The 19,244-nt window shown below is 40.9% G+C and overlaps 1 protein-coding gene across 3 annotated transcripts; it reads right to left on the reverse strand.

The window, feature by feature from the left end:
* Nucleotides 1-1,452: 1,452 nt before the first annotated feature.
* On the reverse strand, nt 1,453-18,446 carry slitrk6 (SLIT and NTRK-like family, member 6). 3 transcript variants are annotated; one of them, XM_046041660.1, is made up of 3 exons: nt 18,376-18,446; nt 5,949-6,033; nt 1,453-5,521 (listed from the first exon to the last, which is right to left on the reverse strand). In XM_046041660.1, exon 3 carries the CDS (start codon nt 5,504-5,506, stop codon nt 2,969-2,971), a length of 2,538 nt encoding a protein of 845 aa, XP_045897616.1. In that variant the 5' UTR covers nt 5,507-5,521; nt 5,949-6,033; nt 18,376-18,446; the 3' UTR covers nt 1,453-2,968. The 3 variants fall into 3 exon arrangements, with proteins under 3 accessions (XP_045897616.1, XP_045897615.1, XP_045897613.1); XM_046041659.1 differs by lacking the exon at nt 18,376-18,446 and adding an exon at nt 16,902-17,392; XM_046041657.1 differs by lacking the exons at nt 5,949-6,033; nt 18,376-18,446 and adding an exon at nt 16,902-17,392.
* Nucleotides 18,447-19,244: the final 798 nt, after the last annotated feature.

Below are 19,244 nucleotides of genomic sequence, written 5' to 3' on the forward strand. Positions count from 1 at the left end.
ATTAGAGCTAGCCTATACCAAACAAGAGGTACTTGGCTCTAATATCCCACCATTTTTCCTCATTATTGTGCAAATTTATGCAGCAAAGTGCATCAAGACCTGATCACATCACCCACTCAATGTGGGGGACCTTGATGTTAGCGAGAGGTTGCCATCATGTTATTGTTCTCGAGTGCACAAGAAAGTTTCCAGGGAGAAGAAGCTTTATGAAATGCAGTGCTGTGGTGACACAGTCATCTAAAATGAAGACAAACATGAATTATTCATATTAATATAATTGAAAAATGGTTTAGCATACATTTCTCCTTAAACTCTCTCTTACGGGCTGTTTGTTTTATTTAAAAATAATCAAATAATTCCTGGGCTAAGTCTTCTTTTTTAAGGTAGCTACAAAACGTTTTTGACACGCCCGTCAGGCTGGGTGATCCTGACAAAAGTACATATTTCATTTTCAAAATCCTTGCTTAAATTTAACCATAAAGAAGATTTTACCAGTGCTGAGCCATAACATAACAGTCTTCTGATTAAATTTGTATCCTCACTATCTCTTCTTTTTAGCTGCGGTTGGTTGTTTATCTTATTAAATGTATTTAACAGTGGTATTGCTGCAAGATGGCCACCTTGGTGAGCCTGACTTCAAAAGTGAATCCATTTATTTGAAGTCAGCTCCTAAAGTAAAGAATTTCTCTGAACACAGTTATGCACTTTGCTAATGTCTCACCTTTGGAGGAGCATATTGCTTATGAGTCTCACAGGATCAAGCAGCAGAGGATAATGTGTGTGTGTGTGTGTGGGGGGGGGGGTTACCGGTCTGTTTGCCTCTGTGAGTTTGCATACCTTTAAATGATGCGTGTCTGCATACAAATCTACAAGCATTTATTTATTCATGTTGGCAGGGTCTCTGTATTTGTATGCGAGTGCTGCACGTCTGTTTCAACCTGGGAGGTTACGCGTGTGTTCTTGCAAAGGAGCTTCAGATACATCAATTATGATAGGAAATGGAGGAATTACAGAGGGTCCACTGTTTCCCCCGAGAGAGAGAAAGAGACAAAATGAATGCCATGCAGAAAAGCACGGCTAGTGAAAAACCCTGCAGCCATTGTTGTGTGATTAAGGACTAGGTTTGAGCCATCGTGAGGGGGTAAATTATTCACACAGCAGGAAAAGAAACCATTCATATTTACACACTTACATGAATGCACATACTGTATTCATATACTCTGTTGAGGTCTGATAACACATTAAAGAGAAAATGTCATTATTTTGGGGTGTAGATGCAGCTCAGGGTGGTCGGTGAGTCAATTAGCCAACAGACAGCCCCACAGAGAGGCTACAGAAGTTCCGCTTTCTTGCACAGTATCTAAATAATGTAACATTATGGACGTTGTCTGAATAGGGATGCACATTGTACTATGGCTAACCATGAATTCAGTTCCAACTTTATGTAATATTGCAACTCTTTATTTTCTGTTTATCAGTTACAACTTCTGTTTATATTCTGTACAGCACTGAAGGCACACAAAAACCAAAGGTATAATGGAACACAAGTATATACAAAATATACAGAATAAATAATTATCTAGTTAAGTAGAAAAGCTACTGAGTGTGTGCTTACATGAACCGTTTCAAAGTTGAATGAGTTTCCAAGAGTATGAATGGAGTGTATAGTATAAATCCTGACAATGTCCACATTGCAAATGTCAGTGACCAACAGTCCATTGCTTTTAATAAGAGCTGAGAAACAGAGGAAATGTAGCTGAAGTCATTCGGCAGGTTGTGTGCATGGGAAAATGGAGCTTCTCTGTTGGGTGATGTTGCTCGTCATTAACCGTTCATGTGCTAATAGATTAATATGCCCCGCTTCTAAATAGTTCAAAACAGTTCCAAATCAGCCAGTGTCAGAATGAGGAAGGAGCGATGTTCCTGAATGCTGTTTGAATGTTGTCAGACATAAATTAGTGACATTAAACACAATCTCACATTCGTCCGCACATATACAAAACACACACTGAAGGATGATACACATTTGTGGGTCATTTCTTCTGGAAGAAATTAAAAAACAAACAAAAAGGTTTCAGCAGGACTCTGTTGATTGTCATGCACCATCTTATGGCATCTGATTAGTGCAATGCATTTTTACAAGATTACAGCTGTGTATAATATAATGTACTTTAAGTGCTGTATTTACTGATTGTGAGGGAAAAAAATAAAAAAATAAAAACAAACAACCTTTCGGTGAATATCACCAGTTTTTATAAAAAATAAATAAAAGGTCCTATGTCTGCAACTGCGCAGCGTATTGGATGGAACAAAAGAACTGACAGGAGAATAGCAGTGGGATCACACTCCTATCACTGTTTTCCAATGTACAGTTGGCATTTTACTGACTCTACGGCACAATGAGCATTCTGGTTACAGCATTTTAGCTGGCTTATGTTGACAGAGGGTGTAATCAGGTCATACCCAGAGTCAGGATAGACTGATTAAACCGCAATTCTGGGTCAAGTGGTGATTGAAATTCACTCACTTCTTTCCAAACATCTGCTTTATCCTTTCAGGATGTCAAATAAGGGGGTGTGCGCTGTGCGGATCAATTCATTTGGTGGCAGTGAGCCGTGGAAATTTAATCAATCATAAAAAGCTCATTGAGTGGATTTCAAAGAGGGTTTCAAACCAGGCCTGCTCAACAGACTGCAATAGCTTCTTTAAGTTACATTTGCCCAGAAATACTACACCTTTCACCAGCTACATGACATGGCTGTCAACAAAAGGTAACAAAAAAATAAACCAGTTACATTCTGTGCTACAGTTAAACTTGATGTGATGTGCCCATGATGTATATATTTCACACTGTGGAAAGTACAAGAGGGCCAACAGGAAAAGGCACTTGGTTCAAGAGATAATATATATATATATATATATATATATATATATATATAGTTTTTTTTTTTTTTTTTCCTGTTGAAGCTCAGTTAAATGCAGTTTGATGCTCCAGAACCTCCAAGTAGTCCGGCTCAGTGTGCAAGTTAGCCTTAAGTTCAAAGTACTCATTCTTAGTTTGCTCAAGCATGACCTTGCGTGGTCGTGAGTACATTATTGTCTCCATTAGCTTTAACTCCTCCTGGTGCCCCGGGACCTGCATGTCTACAGCAGACTGAAGCTGTGGCATGTTTTTCCTAAGGTACTCTGTTATTCCAAGCTGCTGCAGCTCCTTCTCTCTCTCCAGAATGTTCCTGTACAAGGAGTTGGGATTTCCGAGAGTGACAAACTCTGCGGGGCACTCTCCAGTCATGGGTCTGAACTTTGAGCTGGGGTTTCCTGTGAGTGGAGAGGTGTTCTCCTTCTCCATGAGACTCCGGCAGACGTGATGCTTGGCGCTGGGGTCGTCGAGGCTATAATCCAAATCCATGTCGTGTTCCTTGTGCTGGGAGCAGTAGGTGGGGTTGCGACAGATCTGCACAATAGGACTATGTGATCTCTCTTCGTACAGAGAGGAAGACCCTGTTCTCTGTGTCAGAGTGTGGTGTGTAGTTTTCTGCCCGTACATGCTGTAATGTAAGTGAATGGGACTGCTGCTGGTGTTCTCCCGGGGCTGCTCCTCGGCTGCTTTTTTCTTTGCCCTTCGCCGCCGCCGGTGCACCACAAACACGACCAGTCCAGCTGAGCAGAAGATAATCATGAGGACAAAAACAAGAAGGCTTAAGATGAGCACAGAGAGTGGGACGGTGTCCGTGAGCGAGCTGAACAAACCCTTGTCAGTGCTGTCAGGCCCCAGTGTAGCTGTCACGCTCTCCTCCCAATCTGGGGACATAGGGTAGTAGGTCCCTAAACCGGGACATAGCACCTCATGACGAAGGCTTCTTAGTTCAGCCTGCATCACTTTATTTGGGGTGTGACACAAAATGGAGCCCACCACTGTGTCCTTTCTTAGTTTCTCCACCCATTGTTTGAGGCTTAGCAAGTCACAGCTGCAGTCCCAGGGGTTGTCCTCTAAATAAATCTGTTCTAGTGAATCGAGTTGATCAAGCACGTTGCTCACTGGCAGGTGCATAAGTAGATTTTTCCTCAGGTTTAATTTGGTGAGGGGAACATTGCGAAATATCTGTGCCGGAAGAGAGCTGAGCAGGTTGTTATTTAATGACAACAGCTTCAGGTTCGGCAGGGGATTAAATGTGCCTGGAGCAATCTCTTTGATAAGGTTGTATTCCAGATACAGGTATTCAAGATTGTGGAGCCCCACAAACATTGTGGAGAACAGCTTTTCAATTCTATTGCCATTCAAATATAATTTTTTCAAACTGCTCAAGCTGAGGAAAGTTTCATTATCAATGTAATCAATTCTATTGTTCGCCAAGTTGAGCAATTCTAAACTATCATATGTGACAAAATCATACTTCAGGAGTTTCTGAATCATATTTCCTGTCATGACCAATTTAGTGGGGCTTTGCTGGAGTATTCCGATATCTGATACTTTCTGAATTCCCCTGTCCTGACAATGCATCAAAAACCCAGCCACAGGGTGATTGTGACAAGAACAGTGCTCCACACAAGGACTGCTGGGAATGTGAGACGGTGTCGGTACCTTGGCGTCATCTTTGGCATTAATCAACTTGGGACTCTGAGAAACTTTGGATGAGGGAGTAACAACCATGTCCAGGGACTTTGACGGCTCCTCCAGGTTAATATCTGCGTGGGACGGGCAGAGAACATCCCGCTTGACTTTAGCCAGAATAGTCCCCTTAAGGTGATGTGGTGTGCTGCAAACCACATCTCCGATTGCTGACTGGGCCCTCATGTTCTCCATCCAGATTTTTAAATGCAAAATATCACAGTCACAGACCCAGTCATTGTCCTCCAGGAGAAGCTCCATTATCCGTCCGATGTGCTCCAAAAACCCAACATAAGGCAGTGTCTGGAGCTTGTTGCCACGCAAGTCCAGGTGGGTGAGGGGCACGAACCGAAAAATGTTGCTGGGTAAAAACTCGATGGAATTATCATTGAGGATGAGGACCTTGAGGCGGATCAGTTTGTTGAAGGCCCCTGGCTCGATGACCCGAATGAAATTTGTGTCAGCTTGGAGAAACTCCAAATTCACCAGGCCTTGAAAAGTGTCCTCTTTCAGAGTGACGAGGAAATTGCTATTTATGTGGAGTTTTTTCAGTGAACTGAGAGTGCTAAAAACCCCGGGTTCCAGCTCTTGTATGCTATTACCCCCGATGTGCAGCGAAAGGGCATTCTTAAGCCCTTCCATTTCCTCAGCGCGGAGCTCAACTAAGTCATTTTTGTAAAGGTTCAGGTGGAAGGGCACGCCTGACGGGACTTTGATTTGGGAGATTTTGCTGATGTTTCTCTGCTCGCAGTTAAGATGAAGGATGCCATCTTTCCCCTCGCAGGAGCACAAGGAGTCACACGACTCACTAATAGAGGATGATGCCTGTGAGGGATGAATATCCTGGGATTGGGCCACAGTGACAAACACGCCGATGAAAATGATACAGGGCAGCATTTCGGTCAGAGATATCTGTGGAGAAAAGATAGAAGCATGGGCAGAAGGGGTGGGACGGGAAAAGAAAGAACATTAAGTGTACATTGTTTTACAAGTCATGAAAAGTTTGACACATTAAATGTATTGTTCTGAACAACCATTCTAAAATGTCTGAGAATGATATTCAATCCCAGTGATCCAAATGGCATACAAGTTTCATGTGTTACAATACATGAACTTTGGTTGTTGTATGTATAAAAGTGTAATAGCGTAAAATCACATTTATAGTGCATCATATGCATGAGGGGAAGTCCCACTCATCTACGATTAAAGTGTTTGTGTAGAATTGTCTTTATAAACTGAAAATACATGAAAAATACATAACCGGAAATATCAAACAGTGTTTACACGCTCCCTGTTCTCCGTTTCTTTTATTCTGTAAAAATCTTCTTTATAAACTCACCAGTATTAATATGTTCTGTTCTTTCTGTGTGTCCTGGGTGGACTTGAGGAATGGGAGTAAACCATGCAAGCAGCTAATGGGAATCCTAATAATCCATATAAAACAGTCATCAGAATCTAACCGGACTCTGCATTTTACCAATGAGTAAATACATTTCACAGGGTGAGCAATGACAGTAAGGCAGCATCTCTTTCCAATGACTCACAGTGGTATAATGGTACATTTTAAAGAAAAGACTTTCTCATTTGACTGATTTTTCTGCCCTTTATTTGCAGACTCATCTGAACAAAGACTTACTCAGTGTGAGTCATACAAATGATGAAGTCAGATCAGTCCATTTTGGGTCCATGTCAAAGCAACATTCATAACAGGCACTCTAAACAATGAACTGAAAATGTATGGTCGTGTCTTTATTGTTCTACCAATTAACTCTCACCCGACTGGACTGAAAGTGAACTAATCACACGCCAAACCCATTTTCATCAATCTCATTTCTTATACTGTTAATCTGATTGTGTTGTTCCACTGATCTGCATGCAGTGAACAAAAGCATCAGGAAGAGCTCACGCACGACACTGCCTATTTAAAGCAAGTTGAAGCTCGTTATGAATACAATTCAAACTTCATTGTTAGCAGGATTTATGTTGAATGACAAGGGACGCGCTGACATGTGATTTTAATGAGAGGCTTTAGCGCCATACCACAATACACTACATTCATTTGACTAAAATCTCAATGGATCAAAGGCTAGATCACTCTCAGGTGACTGGTGGAGTACAGACATCTTCCCATAACCAAGGATAACTAGATACCCACTATGAACCTACAGAATTCTTCGAAGAAATAAGATATGGAAAGATGGCAGCTGTTCATGTTAACAAATCTGATTAGCATCTGGAAAGCTTCATTCTAACAAGACTAGGCAAGGTTCAGTGTTTGTCAGAGACCGAAACCTCTGACTCATGATCCATTTATAAATGGCACTCGACCCTCTTTTGACCAGAAAATTCTTCCTCCCTATTGAAAGTCAATGAGACGTAGGGCACATTTTCAGGGGGTGTTTGGAATTGCCTGTGCCCTAAAGCAAGTTGTGTGGCATAAAATGCGGTTTTGAATGTGGATTTGAGTACTCTATGCACACACAACATGTACATCTATCCATTGCACCGCTGTAACTAAATATATATTAATTTAAATACTTGCCACAGCCTGAGAGCATGAAAAATATATTTAGTTAGCCCTGATGAAAGTCTGGCTAACCCCCGGCTCCTGAGGAGACAACCAAACCCCTAAAGAGCTCAGCTCAAGAGACAAATGCTTTGAAGAAGTCTCTTAAATTGAAACTTCTCCTTTCTTTCTCACTTTTTTTTTGCCTATATCACCATGTCGCAGTACATTTTTTTTGCTGTTGGGTAAAGAAAACCAAGGCAACACTATGTCCGACATCTTTGATGTATTCCGGCATATACCCCAAGGTTGCTCCAAACATTTCAGCCACAACAGATCTAGAATCACAACCCTCACTCCACAGACCTGGGAAACACAGAAAAATTACAGCAACCACAAGAGAATATGAACCTCTCGTGATCACACGAACCAAGAGAAAAAAAATACGTAAACACATTGTTCTGACCAAACCAAAATAAATCTCTTTAAATATCATCATTAACAATCTACCTACCGAGTTAACTAATATTTCACAAACTAAATGCATTAATAATCCATCTTACCCATTTCTACAGGGAATCACCACAACATCAGACACAATACAGCAGAAAAATGATGTTCTCGCCTTCAGAGACATCCAGGGCTCTGAGTCAGCCTGCACAGCAGTACAACGAGGGGGAGGCGCGCCACTGAAAAATCTTTTTAAATGACAAGAAACTAGAAAACCAGTAATTGTGCACATGAAATAGTAGTGCTAAAGGTATTTCTCAAATGGTAAGCAGTAATCTTTAGGTAACTCGTGCCAACTACAACCTATTTTGCTTTTTGGAAGGAAACCTTTCATGTCATCTTCATATATCTTACAGAAATGAAACAGTCCTAAAATAGGAAAATAGGGAAATTCACCTGTAATAATGTTGCTGATAACCTCTTCGGAAATATTAGACATGCAAGCGGAAGAAGATGACCTTAAATGCAGGCTACACAATCTCCCACAACATCAAGTCTTTCAGACGTCACAGCAAGCTAAGAAACAGCCATCTTGAACCAATAATACGCAAAAAATGGGCCGATATGATTGCCTATGAGCTCCAATTACCCATGTTTACCAATGGAAAATAATGTGGTGGAGTATAATGAAACACAGAAATCTAATTTGTCAGACCTATTAAATATGCATTGTTTAGACAGTGAACAATCCATAATTGGCTCCAAAACCTGGCACCCAGGAATATTGTTGGTCATTTCCTTTTCATTACTTGTTTGTTCTGAAGTCTGGTGGTGGTCCTGGTACCTCAGGCAGTCACCTCTGTGACCCTGATGGCTTGTAAGACAACACAAAATTAAACAGGGTATTGCCAGATGATATCTCGTACTGCATGATAATACTGCAGAGGGCAGATATGGAAAGGCTTTGGCTCGATGCACTCTTTCTTCAGTATTTCAAACAGACTTTTCTAACTGATCCATTTTTCAGGTAATCAATGTTGCATGGGACCCAGTGTGACGGGCACGGGAGATGAAACGCTCTTCCGGTGCCAGTCTTCCGCTGCACTCTCTTTTCAAAATTTAAATGTGCATCTCTTGCTGTTCTGACAATTCAATTAGAGATCTACCGAAGCCCTGTGAGATCTCCCCTCATGCATGTGTGAAGCCAACTCATCGTCCAACATCAAATGAGGGGTGTTTGAAAGTACAGAGCTGAGGAGGCGAAGACAGCAGAGGGAAAGCGGAGAAGAATAATCTGTTGATGGAATATGTATCATGCATTGTACCTTTCTACAAGAGCTGTAACATACACAATAGGCTTTGGCCACTTACAGACCAATACACAGCATGATCACACATTATTTGGGCCAGCTATACATTTCCCAGTGTACTGAAGTGTTCCATAGCCTAATGGAAGTCTAATGCCCCATATGAGTATAATATGATGCTGCGGTAACAAGGCTTCTTCTGTTTCTATAAGTAATGAATACTATTATATTATAATTATCATGATATTTGTCCAATAGTGCAGAACACCGAGAAACTGTCGTCTTTTCATATTGGTCAGATTTAGTCATATTCACTGATGATCAATGTACATGATATACTCCTGTTACTCAATACTAAGACAGTGGCTGATAATAACAGCCAACAGAATCAGATGTAGAATATCACATGCTATGGCTAAACACTAAACAAGCCTGCACGTCACTCACAATGACATGTTCAAGTTCAACTTTTAGACTTTGTTGGTACCTAAAATGAGTTTTCTTTTGACTTTTACCTCCTTCACAGGAAGCGTCAGACGTCAGGTTTTTCCCCAACTCACAACATGCAACATTAAAATTCTCACTAAAAATCACAATTATATTGAAACTGACAAACATAGTTTGCTTCTTGCAACTATTCCAATACAGTATATCCTGTTTTCAGTTTGAATGGTCAGATTCTGACTTTCACACAGTTTGACTTTGCCAACACTTCTGGAAGACAATGGCATTCGCCATACTTTTGGAAAGCCAGGAGTCACACTGAGCATGTAATCTTTACTGAAGAGCACAAAGCACATGTGCCCTCACTTTCCATTGATTGTACACGCTTCATGCAGCAAACGGTCAGAGCGCTGCAGTACCACTTATTTTTTATCTGCTACATATTTGTCATAGTTTGCAGTGAACTGACACAATACAGATACAGTATGTGACGACACAACATATACCTGGATTTAAACTGTACAAAGTGGCGTGCGCATTATCCAGTTGACAGTTTGGGACATTATTTTTAGATAATATGAACACAGCTGTAGTCATGTTCTGTCCTCGTCACTGTCAAAGTAAGTAAAGCATGCTGGAGCCACAAATAGCCCATAAGGCAGAACCCTAATTCCTTTTTCTGTAGCGTGAGGAAAACTTGATGTACAAGTATGAAAGGCTTGTTCTCCCTAGTGGCATCCGACAGATAGAGCCATTCTCCCAACTCCGTCAAGACTGATAAAAGTCACTCCATATTTGTGTTTAAAAAGACATTGAGTGGATGTGTTGTGGAGAGAATTTTCTTGGTTTTCAACTTGTTTTCAAAAGCTTTACCTCAGTTCGTAGTATTTTATGACCTTAGTCTGCCTCATTGCTAGGCTACCTGCAGTCATGGTGATTTATGGATCTAGACAACAGGGATGTTGAATGAGTACACTTTAATTCACTGACGTCTGAGGTTCTCTGTCGGAACCATATAAATGGTGTTTAATATACTGCTGTGATGCCTATAAGCTAAAATGTAATATGTAGTCTATAACCAATATCCAACATCCAACATTATGATGATGAATTCTAAGCAGGCACAAATTGTTTTTAGGCTGAAGATTATTCTTAGACTCATGTCCCAATGTAGGCACCAAGAATACTAGCTCTTACCAGCCTTCTGACCCAGGGTTTAGAGCTTTGGTGTCAGAGGAAAAGTGCAGAGGATGGTGCATACTTTCCCAAGTTCCTGAAGTGGCCTATATTTTTCTATTTATCTCCTTTCCTTTGAGAAATCCACAATGTCAACACATCTTGAGCACCATTTGCAGCTGAAGGAAACCACATTCTCCGCCTGGATACCAGTTAGGCTGTAGCAACCCATAGTTCCTCTACCACCTGCTCTACCATGCAGAAACAAAGATCCTTTTGGCAGTGTTGTAAGCACGCAGCCTCGGTGACCAGGGAGGCGAGGATCATGCCCCGTGCTCTGCTGGCTGCTACAAGGGTTGCGTCTTTAGAAACATCATCAGTGGCCTGTGAAAAAAAGCTGGATCAGCTGTGCGCTTTCTCGTGTCATGCAGGAGATCTAACAGCTGGCAGCTGATCATATGGCAAGATATAAGCAGCGGGGCCTGATGTACTGAACTGCTTTACACACTGAAACGACATACATCTATGTGAACATAAAGAACAAGATGTACAAGAACACTGTTTCACTTACTCTGTATAGCCTCCTCTCTTACTGTTCTCAGCTTGTGGGCCTTAATTTCTGATAGCAAACATATGCATGATAGAACTAATAATAGAAGCACAAAGACTGCATTGGGAGGGGGGGTGCTCTCCTGGCAAGTGTGATTTAGCAGGTCTGTATTTCAAATGGTCTGTTTAACTAATGCACAGTAATTACTTCTCCAGAAATGAGCAGGCAGATAACATCAATGTATAGTGGCATCAAGGTACATTTTGTAAGCTATGACATCTGTGTACATTATATTCAGGAGTGACTAACCACTGCCCAGCAAGACTGCTAAACTATAGATAAATTAATTCAGAATACTCAATACAGACACTACTCTAACTGGAAAGTCTGGCCCATCACAAGCGAAGCAAATATGCAAAAAATATATATTCTAGTTCCGTTGTTCTCATCATTGTTGCAGAGTTTTGATACTAATAATTATTTCTGAAAACAACATTGAGCTCATAAGTTGTTTAGACATATTTAGTAACGCATTCCACTTTAAGTTTGGATGTCCTCCGTAAATGTCATAAGTCTCTCTGTTTTTTTCTGTTCTGTTTTTCTGTGCTCTTTTACAAGAGTACCTACCCTCAGTAAAAAAAGGCCACATGGTAACGGTAATGACAGTCTTATGATTCACTCCATAAATAGGTGTAGATCTGCTGTCTGATACACAAACTTCAGTCTCAAAGGACCCACACATTATAAGTAGACAGGAATGCTTACTGAGGCTAAACAATCTAAAGGGCACCACCTAGAAAACAACGTGGTGTCGGCACAACAGGAATAAGAGGCTAATAAAATTATGGTTTATGTTGGCTACAAATTGTGCATGAAACAAACTTTCTTCCTTCATTTTGTTTTTAAACTAGCCAATAAATAAAAATCACACGAATGCTCTATAAAATAGATATCAGCTACAAAGTGGAAAATATTCTTTCATATTAACTCATTTTGGCCATCTGAAAGCTGTTTAAGTTTAAATCTAAATACTACTATCACCTTCTTATGCAACAAGATGTATATATCATGGACACTCCATGTGACTAAAATTACATTCACATGTACTCCAAGAATCAACAACAATCTGTTTTATGACAGATTACAGTGCCATGTGTGTATTTGTTGCATCCTTAATTGGCAGATGTGTAACTGGTTAATGCTCACAGTTCATCAGCAGCAACCTGCATAGTTTACTAATTGGGCAAACTAAGATAAAGTCATAAGCTGTTTTTACGATCACATCTGCTAATGGATGTAGTCATTAGTAACAGCTAAATGGTATCAATTTAGTTAACAGTTAGTCAAGAAACTTCTAAAAACTTTGGAAACATGGCATATTAAATTATACTTGCATTGCATATCTTTTTACATTTCACTGATGGTTGCAATGCCATCATCCAGACTATTACTTTCATACTGTAAAGTGATTCTGTAAATATGTGGGGATTTGAGTATGCTGAGCTCGTGCATGTCAATGAGAAGAATGAAACATTTCTAAATAAATAAACAAAACAATGGTGAGCCAGCGTATAATCTCTGCGTATTATTTCACAACTAACCCAGCAAAAAAAATCAACAAAAAAATCCAGAAGTTCCCTCGGCTCTTGTGGTAGAAAAAAAAAGCTAAGAACAGGAAAGAAGATTAACACAAAGTCACAGATTATGGGCTACCGTTTGTGAATCGTGCACTGGAAAGTTTTTACCTCCAACAGAAAATACTGGTTGGATTGTGTATACCCTAATCTGATTCTATCTCAGCCCTGTCCTCTCCCTGTTTATTCACCAGACACTTTCATAATTCATTACTGTGTCACGCTGGGATCATTTTAAGTTGCTTTATGATGCAGAGCCAGTAGAACAAAACTCCTCCCATTTGACACCCTGAGCAGACTGATGCCACGGCCTGAAGAAAATCCAGTCTACAACCAATGGAACTAATAAGGCTCGTTGGAACTGCCAGTATCAGACAGAGCAAACCTAAATAGTCCACAGGCAGAGGCAGAGCTTCTGGGTTGATGGGTGGAAAACATTTTTACAAAGGACTGGAACACAGTTCAACTCTATGGGTCATAACAAGATAAGGTGGTTAGATGATGGATAGATGTCATGTCTGTGCAAGTATGTATGCAAATTAGTGTGTAATCTAGTTCACCATAGTATCATAGGACTTACTTTCATAAAGCAGGGTGTTTACCTACTTGCTTTGCCAAAACACAAGGAGTAACGGATAAAAAAACCCGCCATAATGGGCATTAACTTCATAAAACTCTCCTAACAAGTAAAACCCGCACTGTAAAGCTTGATCACGGTTGTTAAGAAGACATCTTTTTACGGAATCTCAGTTTGGGTGGGTCGGGTGTGTGTTGTAGTCCCAGTTTAGGAGTTAAGATGATAAAACAGGTATATTTTTACATAAAAGCACTGTCTAGAATGTCTTTAAATAAATATATTAGAGTACACTTAAGGTAGCCACTTTAATGCAGATTTAGTTCAAAGTATCTTGAATCTTGGCCCTTTATTTCTTTTTAAAGATCAGGTACAGTGGCTGAGTTAATTGAGTGTCTGATGACTTAACAACTGCAGAGACTTGAGCTGACCTGCATCGTCCTACTGAACAAGACCTTTCAAGATCAATTAAGTAGGAATGCCACGGCGGGCATTTAAGGAAGCTGGACAGCATTCTAACGCATTCTGTTAAAACCTGCTCGAAGAACTAAAGCTTCCAAGTCAATTTTTCTTTTTAAAACGCCCCAACATCTATGATTCCATTTTTGTTTTTTGTTTTTGGGGGGATGGGTTACTGCCAGGCACCTTTAAAATGCTTAGGATCACAACAGAAAACTAAGGATTAAATGCATTTACACCCAACACAGCACGTACCACACAGTCTGGCGTCAGAAATGTGTGCCTATCGCACGTGACGTTGATGCAACAGCAGGGAGTGTTGCATTTCAAACAAAGGCAGTGGGGTGTTTATTGTCCTAAATAATCTGCTCACTGAGCATTTCATCAGAACGCTAACCACAGCCCATCATATTCTATGTGCTACTTTTCCAAACAGCAGTGTTTTTTTTAAATGTATTTACGCATTCAGCAAGAGAGATAGCCAGACTCAGCACCTGTCATGAATGTCTATTTCAAGAAGACAACAAAACACCGTTACACTGTGCATTGTTATTTCTGTAAAAATGTCAGTTTAAAACATTGATCAGTAGCACAACTTTAAAGAAAATTGTAAATCTGTTGAAAATGATTTTAAGAGCTGTTCCTTCACTGACTCCAGACTTGCCAGACTCCAATAAGAGATCCAAAGGCCTGAAGCTCCCAACTCATATGTCTCTTGACAGAGAGGTCTATGGCAAGACGAGTTTCAAGTGAAAGAGTCTCTTCTCTTCCAGGTGTTGCAGAAAACACACTTACAGACAACTGCAACACAACAAGGACTAAGCACAAACAGGTAAGAGCTAGTTTTAATAATACAGAATACCTTGTCTGACAATTACATAGAAAGCATTTTACAGGGAATGCTTTTCACAATACACATCCTACCTGCTAATTTAGTCCAATTTACACTAGCTGTACCTTACTGCAACACATGCAGCTTCACATACCAACGACCTGGCCGAGCAACACCCTACCTCCCCTCCCTGTTCACTTGGAGGTCACCAACCAACAGTTGCGTGCATCCACTAATGCTTAAAGTCAAGCTCTTTTTTTCTTGGGGGCTGAAACAGAGAATGAGAGGGAGACTAAGGAGGAGAAAGCAAGATAGTGAGACTTGTTGCGTCCAGCTAGGGGTTGTGTCATTTCAGCCTGACATGGCATAGCAGATTAGAGCCCCTGCATTCTATTGCTTTAGCGTGCGTGTGTGAGAGTGCGTTTCTGTGCGCCTGCACACGTCCCCAGCACTGTTTATGTACGTGCACGAGCTCTGACCGTCTATCCGCTTCCTAGGAGCGCCCTGCAGTGTTCCCAGGCACCAATTATGGTGGGACTTGTCCCTTTTCCCTCTGTATTGGAAGTGATGTGGCTTGCCCTGCAGGGTCGACACCACCACTACACCCACATATCTGCAGAGATTCTGCCAGCGCCTGCGGCCTTCCACCGCAATCCTGGAGAAATGATAATTATGACATCCGCCCACTCAAGAGGCAAGAGATAGTTCAACTCCCTTGCCCCTTGTTCCAGCCCTTTTTTTTTTTTTGACTGATTCAATATTCTGTGGGCTAGCGCTGCCTACTTTCTCCTCGTCTTAGAGTAGCAGAGGCTCTCCAATATATCTGCAGGCTTTCTCTGTCTAAAAGTATTGTGCTTTAATAAAGTTTCACAATGCCTCCTTCCCTGTTACACCCCTGAGCTGATACTTAAAACTGCAGACTAATTTCCTTTGGTTATTACACGCATTACAAGCCCACCTATTCAAACACACATTTGCCTTTCGCTTTATTGCAAGCAATTAGTTCAACAGGGATCTAATCAACAATTTTCTGTGGTTGATTATTGGTATTCAACCCCTGGTTCTTTACAGCTAGAGAAAAGAGGGAGATTTTTCATCGATTTAGATTACAGGCAGACCTCTTGTTATTGAGAGATTATTGGGGAAAAGCAGGCACTTGAACAAAGCAGCATACAGTGTGAGTCATCCCGAGTTTGGGCATAATTCATTAAGAGGTTCATGTGTCTCCACAAACAATCAATCAATAACTCAATTCAAGTTATTCAGACACATACGGCTTCAACAGTGCATACATTTATGCTATGGGGTCCTTATAACTAAGCTATTAGATTATGAATCTTTGGTTCATCCAAGCCAAAAATTGGGATCCAAACTCAATTATGCAATTCACAACTTAAAGCTAATTGGACAGTTCTTTCCTTCATTAACTTGCACTTAAATAGGACTGTAACCTCACCCTGAGATGGGAGGGAAAGAAACAGTAGTCCAAAGTGCAAACTGATTTATTAGGCTTGGGTGAAGTAAAGGTGTATTTAATCAGTCCTGATCTACAGTATGGCCCAGGAATGTATGCTTAATGTTAACATTACTGTAAATGAGATTTACTGCGCAAATAAAACAGGATTCTGATTCAGATATCCTCCTTTCTGATTGGCTGAGGTCTGTTAGCTGTCGTGACGCAGTCCCCATTAAACACACCTGTGACCACTAACGGTAATTATTAATATTCAAAAGCCACTATATTTAGCTATGGTAAAATGCCCCCCAAAAAGAAGGTGAGCCAGAGAATACTGAACTATTGGGCATTTGAATCAGTTTTATAAATAAATAGAGCCACTTAAACCAAAGTTTTAGGGATTTTCGGGGGGGGTTATAAAAAGCAGCATATGTACAGCACCAGTCTTGATCACCATAAGCCTGCAAGGCGCCGTAGGATACTGTAACTGCGTGTGGCAAACAGCCAGGTGTGCTGGAGGTAATGGAGGACCCTCAGGAAAGCTTTCTCTCCCTCTCTGTTACCTTCCTGTCAAGTCCAGGCACTTTTTATGAAGAATGTCTCTAGGTCATAAAATTATTCTATTCGTTCTATTCTTTATGTTGACGGGTCAGTCCACATAAAGTGTATTTTTCTCCTAATGGTCAAAACTGCTCCATAACATAGTTTAGCTAGTTGGAACCTGCCCATAATAGACACCTGGATTCCTCGCTAATCGGCTATTTCAGAATACAGCTGAATGGAAGCTTCCACAAAGCCCACCTGCTCCATAATTTTAACAACACGAAAAAGTAATAAGCACATTACAATGTGACATTTCAGAGAAATAAGCTATACACAGAAATATTCTTGCTTGGTGGCTTACCGACTAAAACTGATGAAAACAGGAGAAGGCTGCTTCAAATGTCACCGTACTCAGTCCATCAGTACTATACGGGGGAACCGACGCATTGAAGAGGGGCTAACCCCCACCGCACTTTCTCTCTGGTCCTTAAAAACAGGCTGACACACGGGGAAACTTCACAGGGTCCGTCAGTCCCCACTTGTCCTCTCGGGTCCACAGTCTTTCTCGACTCTTAAAAAGCTGTCACACACACTCGCGGGCTGCTTATTATTCCGTTGCACTAGGAGCGCACGGTGATCACTCCGGTCCCGGGATGATGAGTGTTAAGCCCTCCTCACACAGCCTCCCCGCAATTAATCATGATTAAGTTGCAGGTTCGAGCCACCAGGACAAAACAGTATGGTGATTAAAAAGAGGCTATTCTTTCGCCTTTTACAGTCCACTCAAAATAATCAAAGCGCGCACTGCGTCCAGCTCTCGCGCCGCGCCGCGCGCTCTGTGTAGTTAACCAATCTGCGATATATTGGAGTTGCTCGGTAATTTGCATGCTGTAGAGGTGGACTACAGACAAGGGAAGTAGCGTCAAGTCAGACACAATGCATAGCAGGAGTTCTGGTGGTGACTTTCAGAATAAAAGCAGAGGTCCTAATGGATTCGAGCTCCAAATTTAATTAATTTAAATCCACATTTGACAATTGTAAATAAAATCCACAAAACGCTCTGAAACAGTTTCATCCCTTACCTGCAACCTTCTAAAGAAAAAGTAAAAATACAACAATTTTATTTAGAAGGGAATAACACAAAACCTCCGGTACTTCCCTGTCTGTATCTGGTTATTTTTGATACAGCTGGGGAAGCTCTGTAGCAGTTATACAGAGCTCCTCCTCTTGGAGGTTCTTAACAATACCAAGGAGAAAAAAACGTGCATTGAGGAGCTTTAAATAGCCTGGCTGCAGCACCAAGCCTAAAGGATGGAACTAATGCTATATAACATATACCACTGCATCCAAAACACAGATTAATGTTCCAGTCCAACCAATAAAGACTCCCTTAAGCCATTCATAAAACACTTAATACAATAGAAACAGTCCTTAAGAGAGACAAAATAAGGTAATTTATTTAAGTCCAGTGGCTGCGCCTTTGTGGGGGATGAGCACAGTGGCATATTGCACACCTTCCATCATGCAGCGAACTGGGGTTCAAGCTGGTCTATGTCCTTGAACAAGACACTGAAGTGCTACCAATTCCAGCTGAGTTGGAACTCAGCCTGACCTCTGACCTCCCTGTGGTGCAGGAACTGATAAAGTGTGTTATTCATTATTCCAGCTCATGCATCTGTGTGATGAGTAAAAAAAGGCCATACAGTACATTACTTATGATAGCATCTGATTCATAAGCATCTAAACCCCTGCTGGAATTCTCTGCTGCTCACTGGCTGATCACTTTCAGATGGGTCAGGAATGTCTCCCTCATGCTGTGGTTTTACGTGTCTTACCTCTTAAAGCAAAGTGGGTTTGTCGCAGGATTAGTGTAAATTTAACTCCCATCTGGAACATCACAGAGTCGGGCAAGTCCATGCTTGACCTCGTCAGTTACCCAACCCAGATAAATCTTCTCAAAGGAGGTGGCCAGAGGACTGAGGAAGCCAAAGTGAATAAAAGTGAAAAATTACAACCTTGAAAATACTTGAGAGCTTGTAATGGAAAACCCTAAAAAAACGTAGGCGCTATTGCAGAATGAAAAGGTTAGCTGATATATCGCTTACATTTACACAACCTGGTATCATCTAAAAGTATCTTTTGCAAGTGGATTTACAAAAGTATGTACACAAAATAAAATCAAGCTTTAATAGTGCGTGTTACTTTAATGGCATTGATGTTTTAAGAGCAAGCGTGTATTTAAAAATGCATTTGCAATGTCACTTTTCAAATAACTCGCCAACCTAATGTCTCACTTCATTTTTTAAGTAAATATATTGTATACTTTCAGTGGCGCCTTGATGAAAAACGCCCTTTAACTACTTTCTACAATGGCTTTCCTTTTGATGTACGCCACAAAAGTCATTACGCACGTTCTTTGTGTGCTGTTTTTAAGAAGTCCAGGTGCTTTATCACATGGACCTGAACTAAAAACAAATAAATATAGAGATTAGATGCATATCTGTGTTTTGTTTTTGTAGACTGGGACTGTAGACAGACTGGATGTAGCTGGCATCTCAACAAGGCTGGTGCATGTTTCATTATTTATGTCTATTTTATTGATCTGTTGTCTGATCACAGAATGCGGTGCTTTTTGGGATGCGCAGATGGGACAACAATAGATGCTAAGCTTCATGCAAAACCTTGTTGGGTGAAATAAATGGCG

This window comes from Micropterus dolomieu, unplaced genomic scaffold, assembly GCF_021292245.1.
Source record: "Micropterus dolomieu isolate WLL.071019.BEF.003 ecotype Adirondacks unplaced genomic scaffold, ASM2129224v1 contig_8660, whole genome shotgun sequence".
Lineage (NCBI taxonomy): Eukaryota > Metazoa > Chordata > Actinopteri > Centrarchiformes > Centrarchidae > Micropterus > Micropterus dolomieu.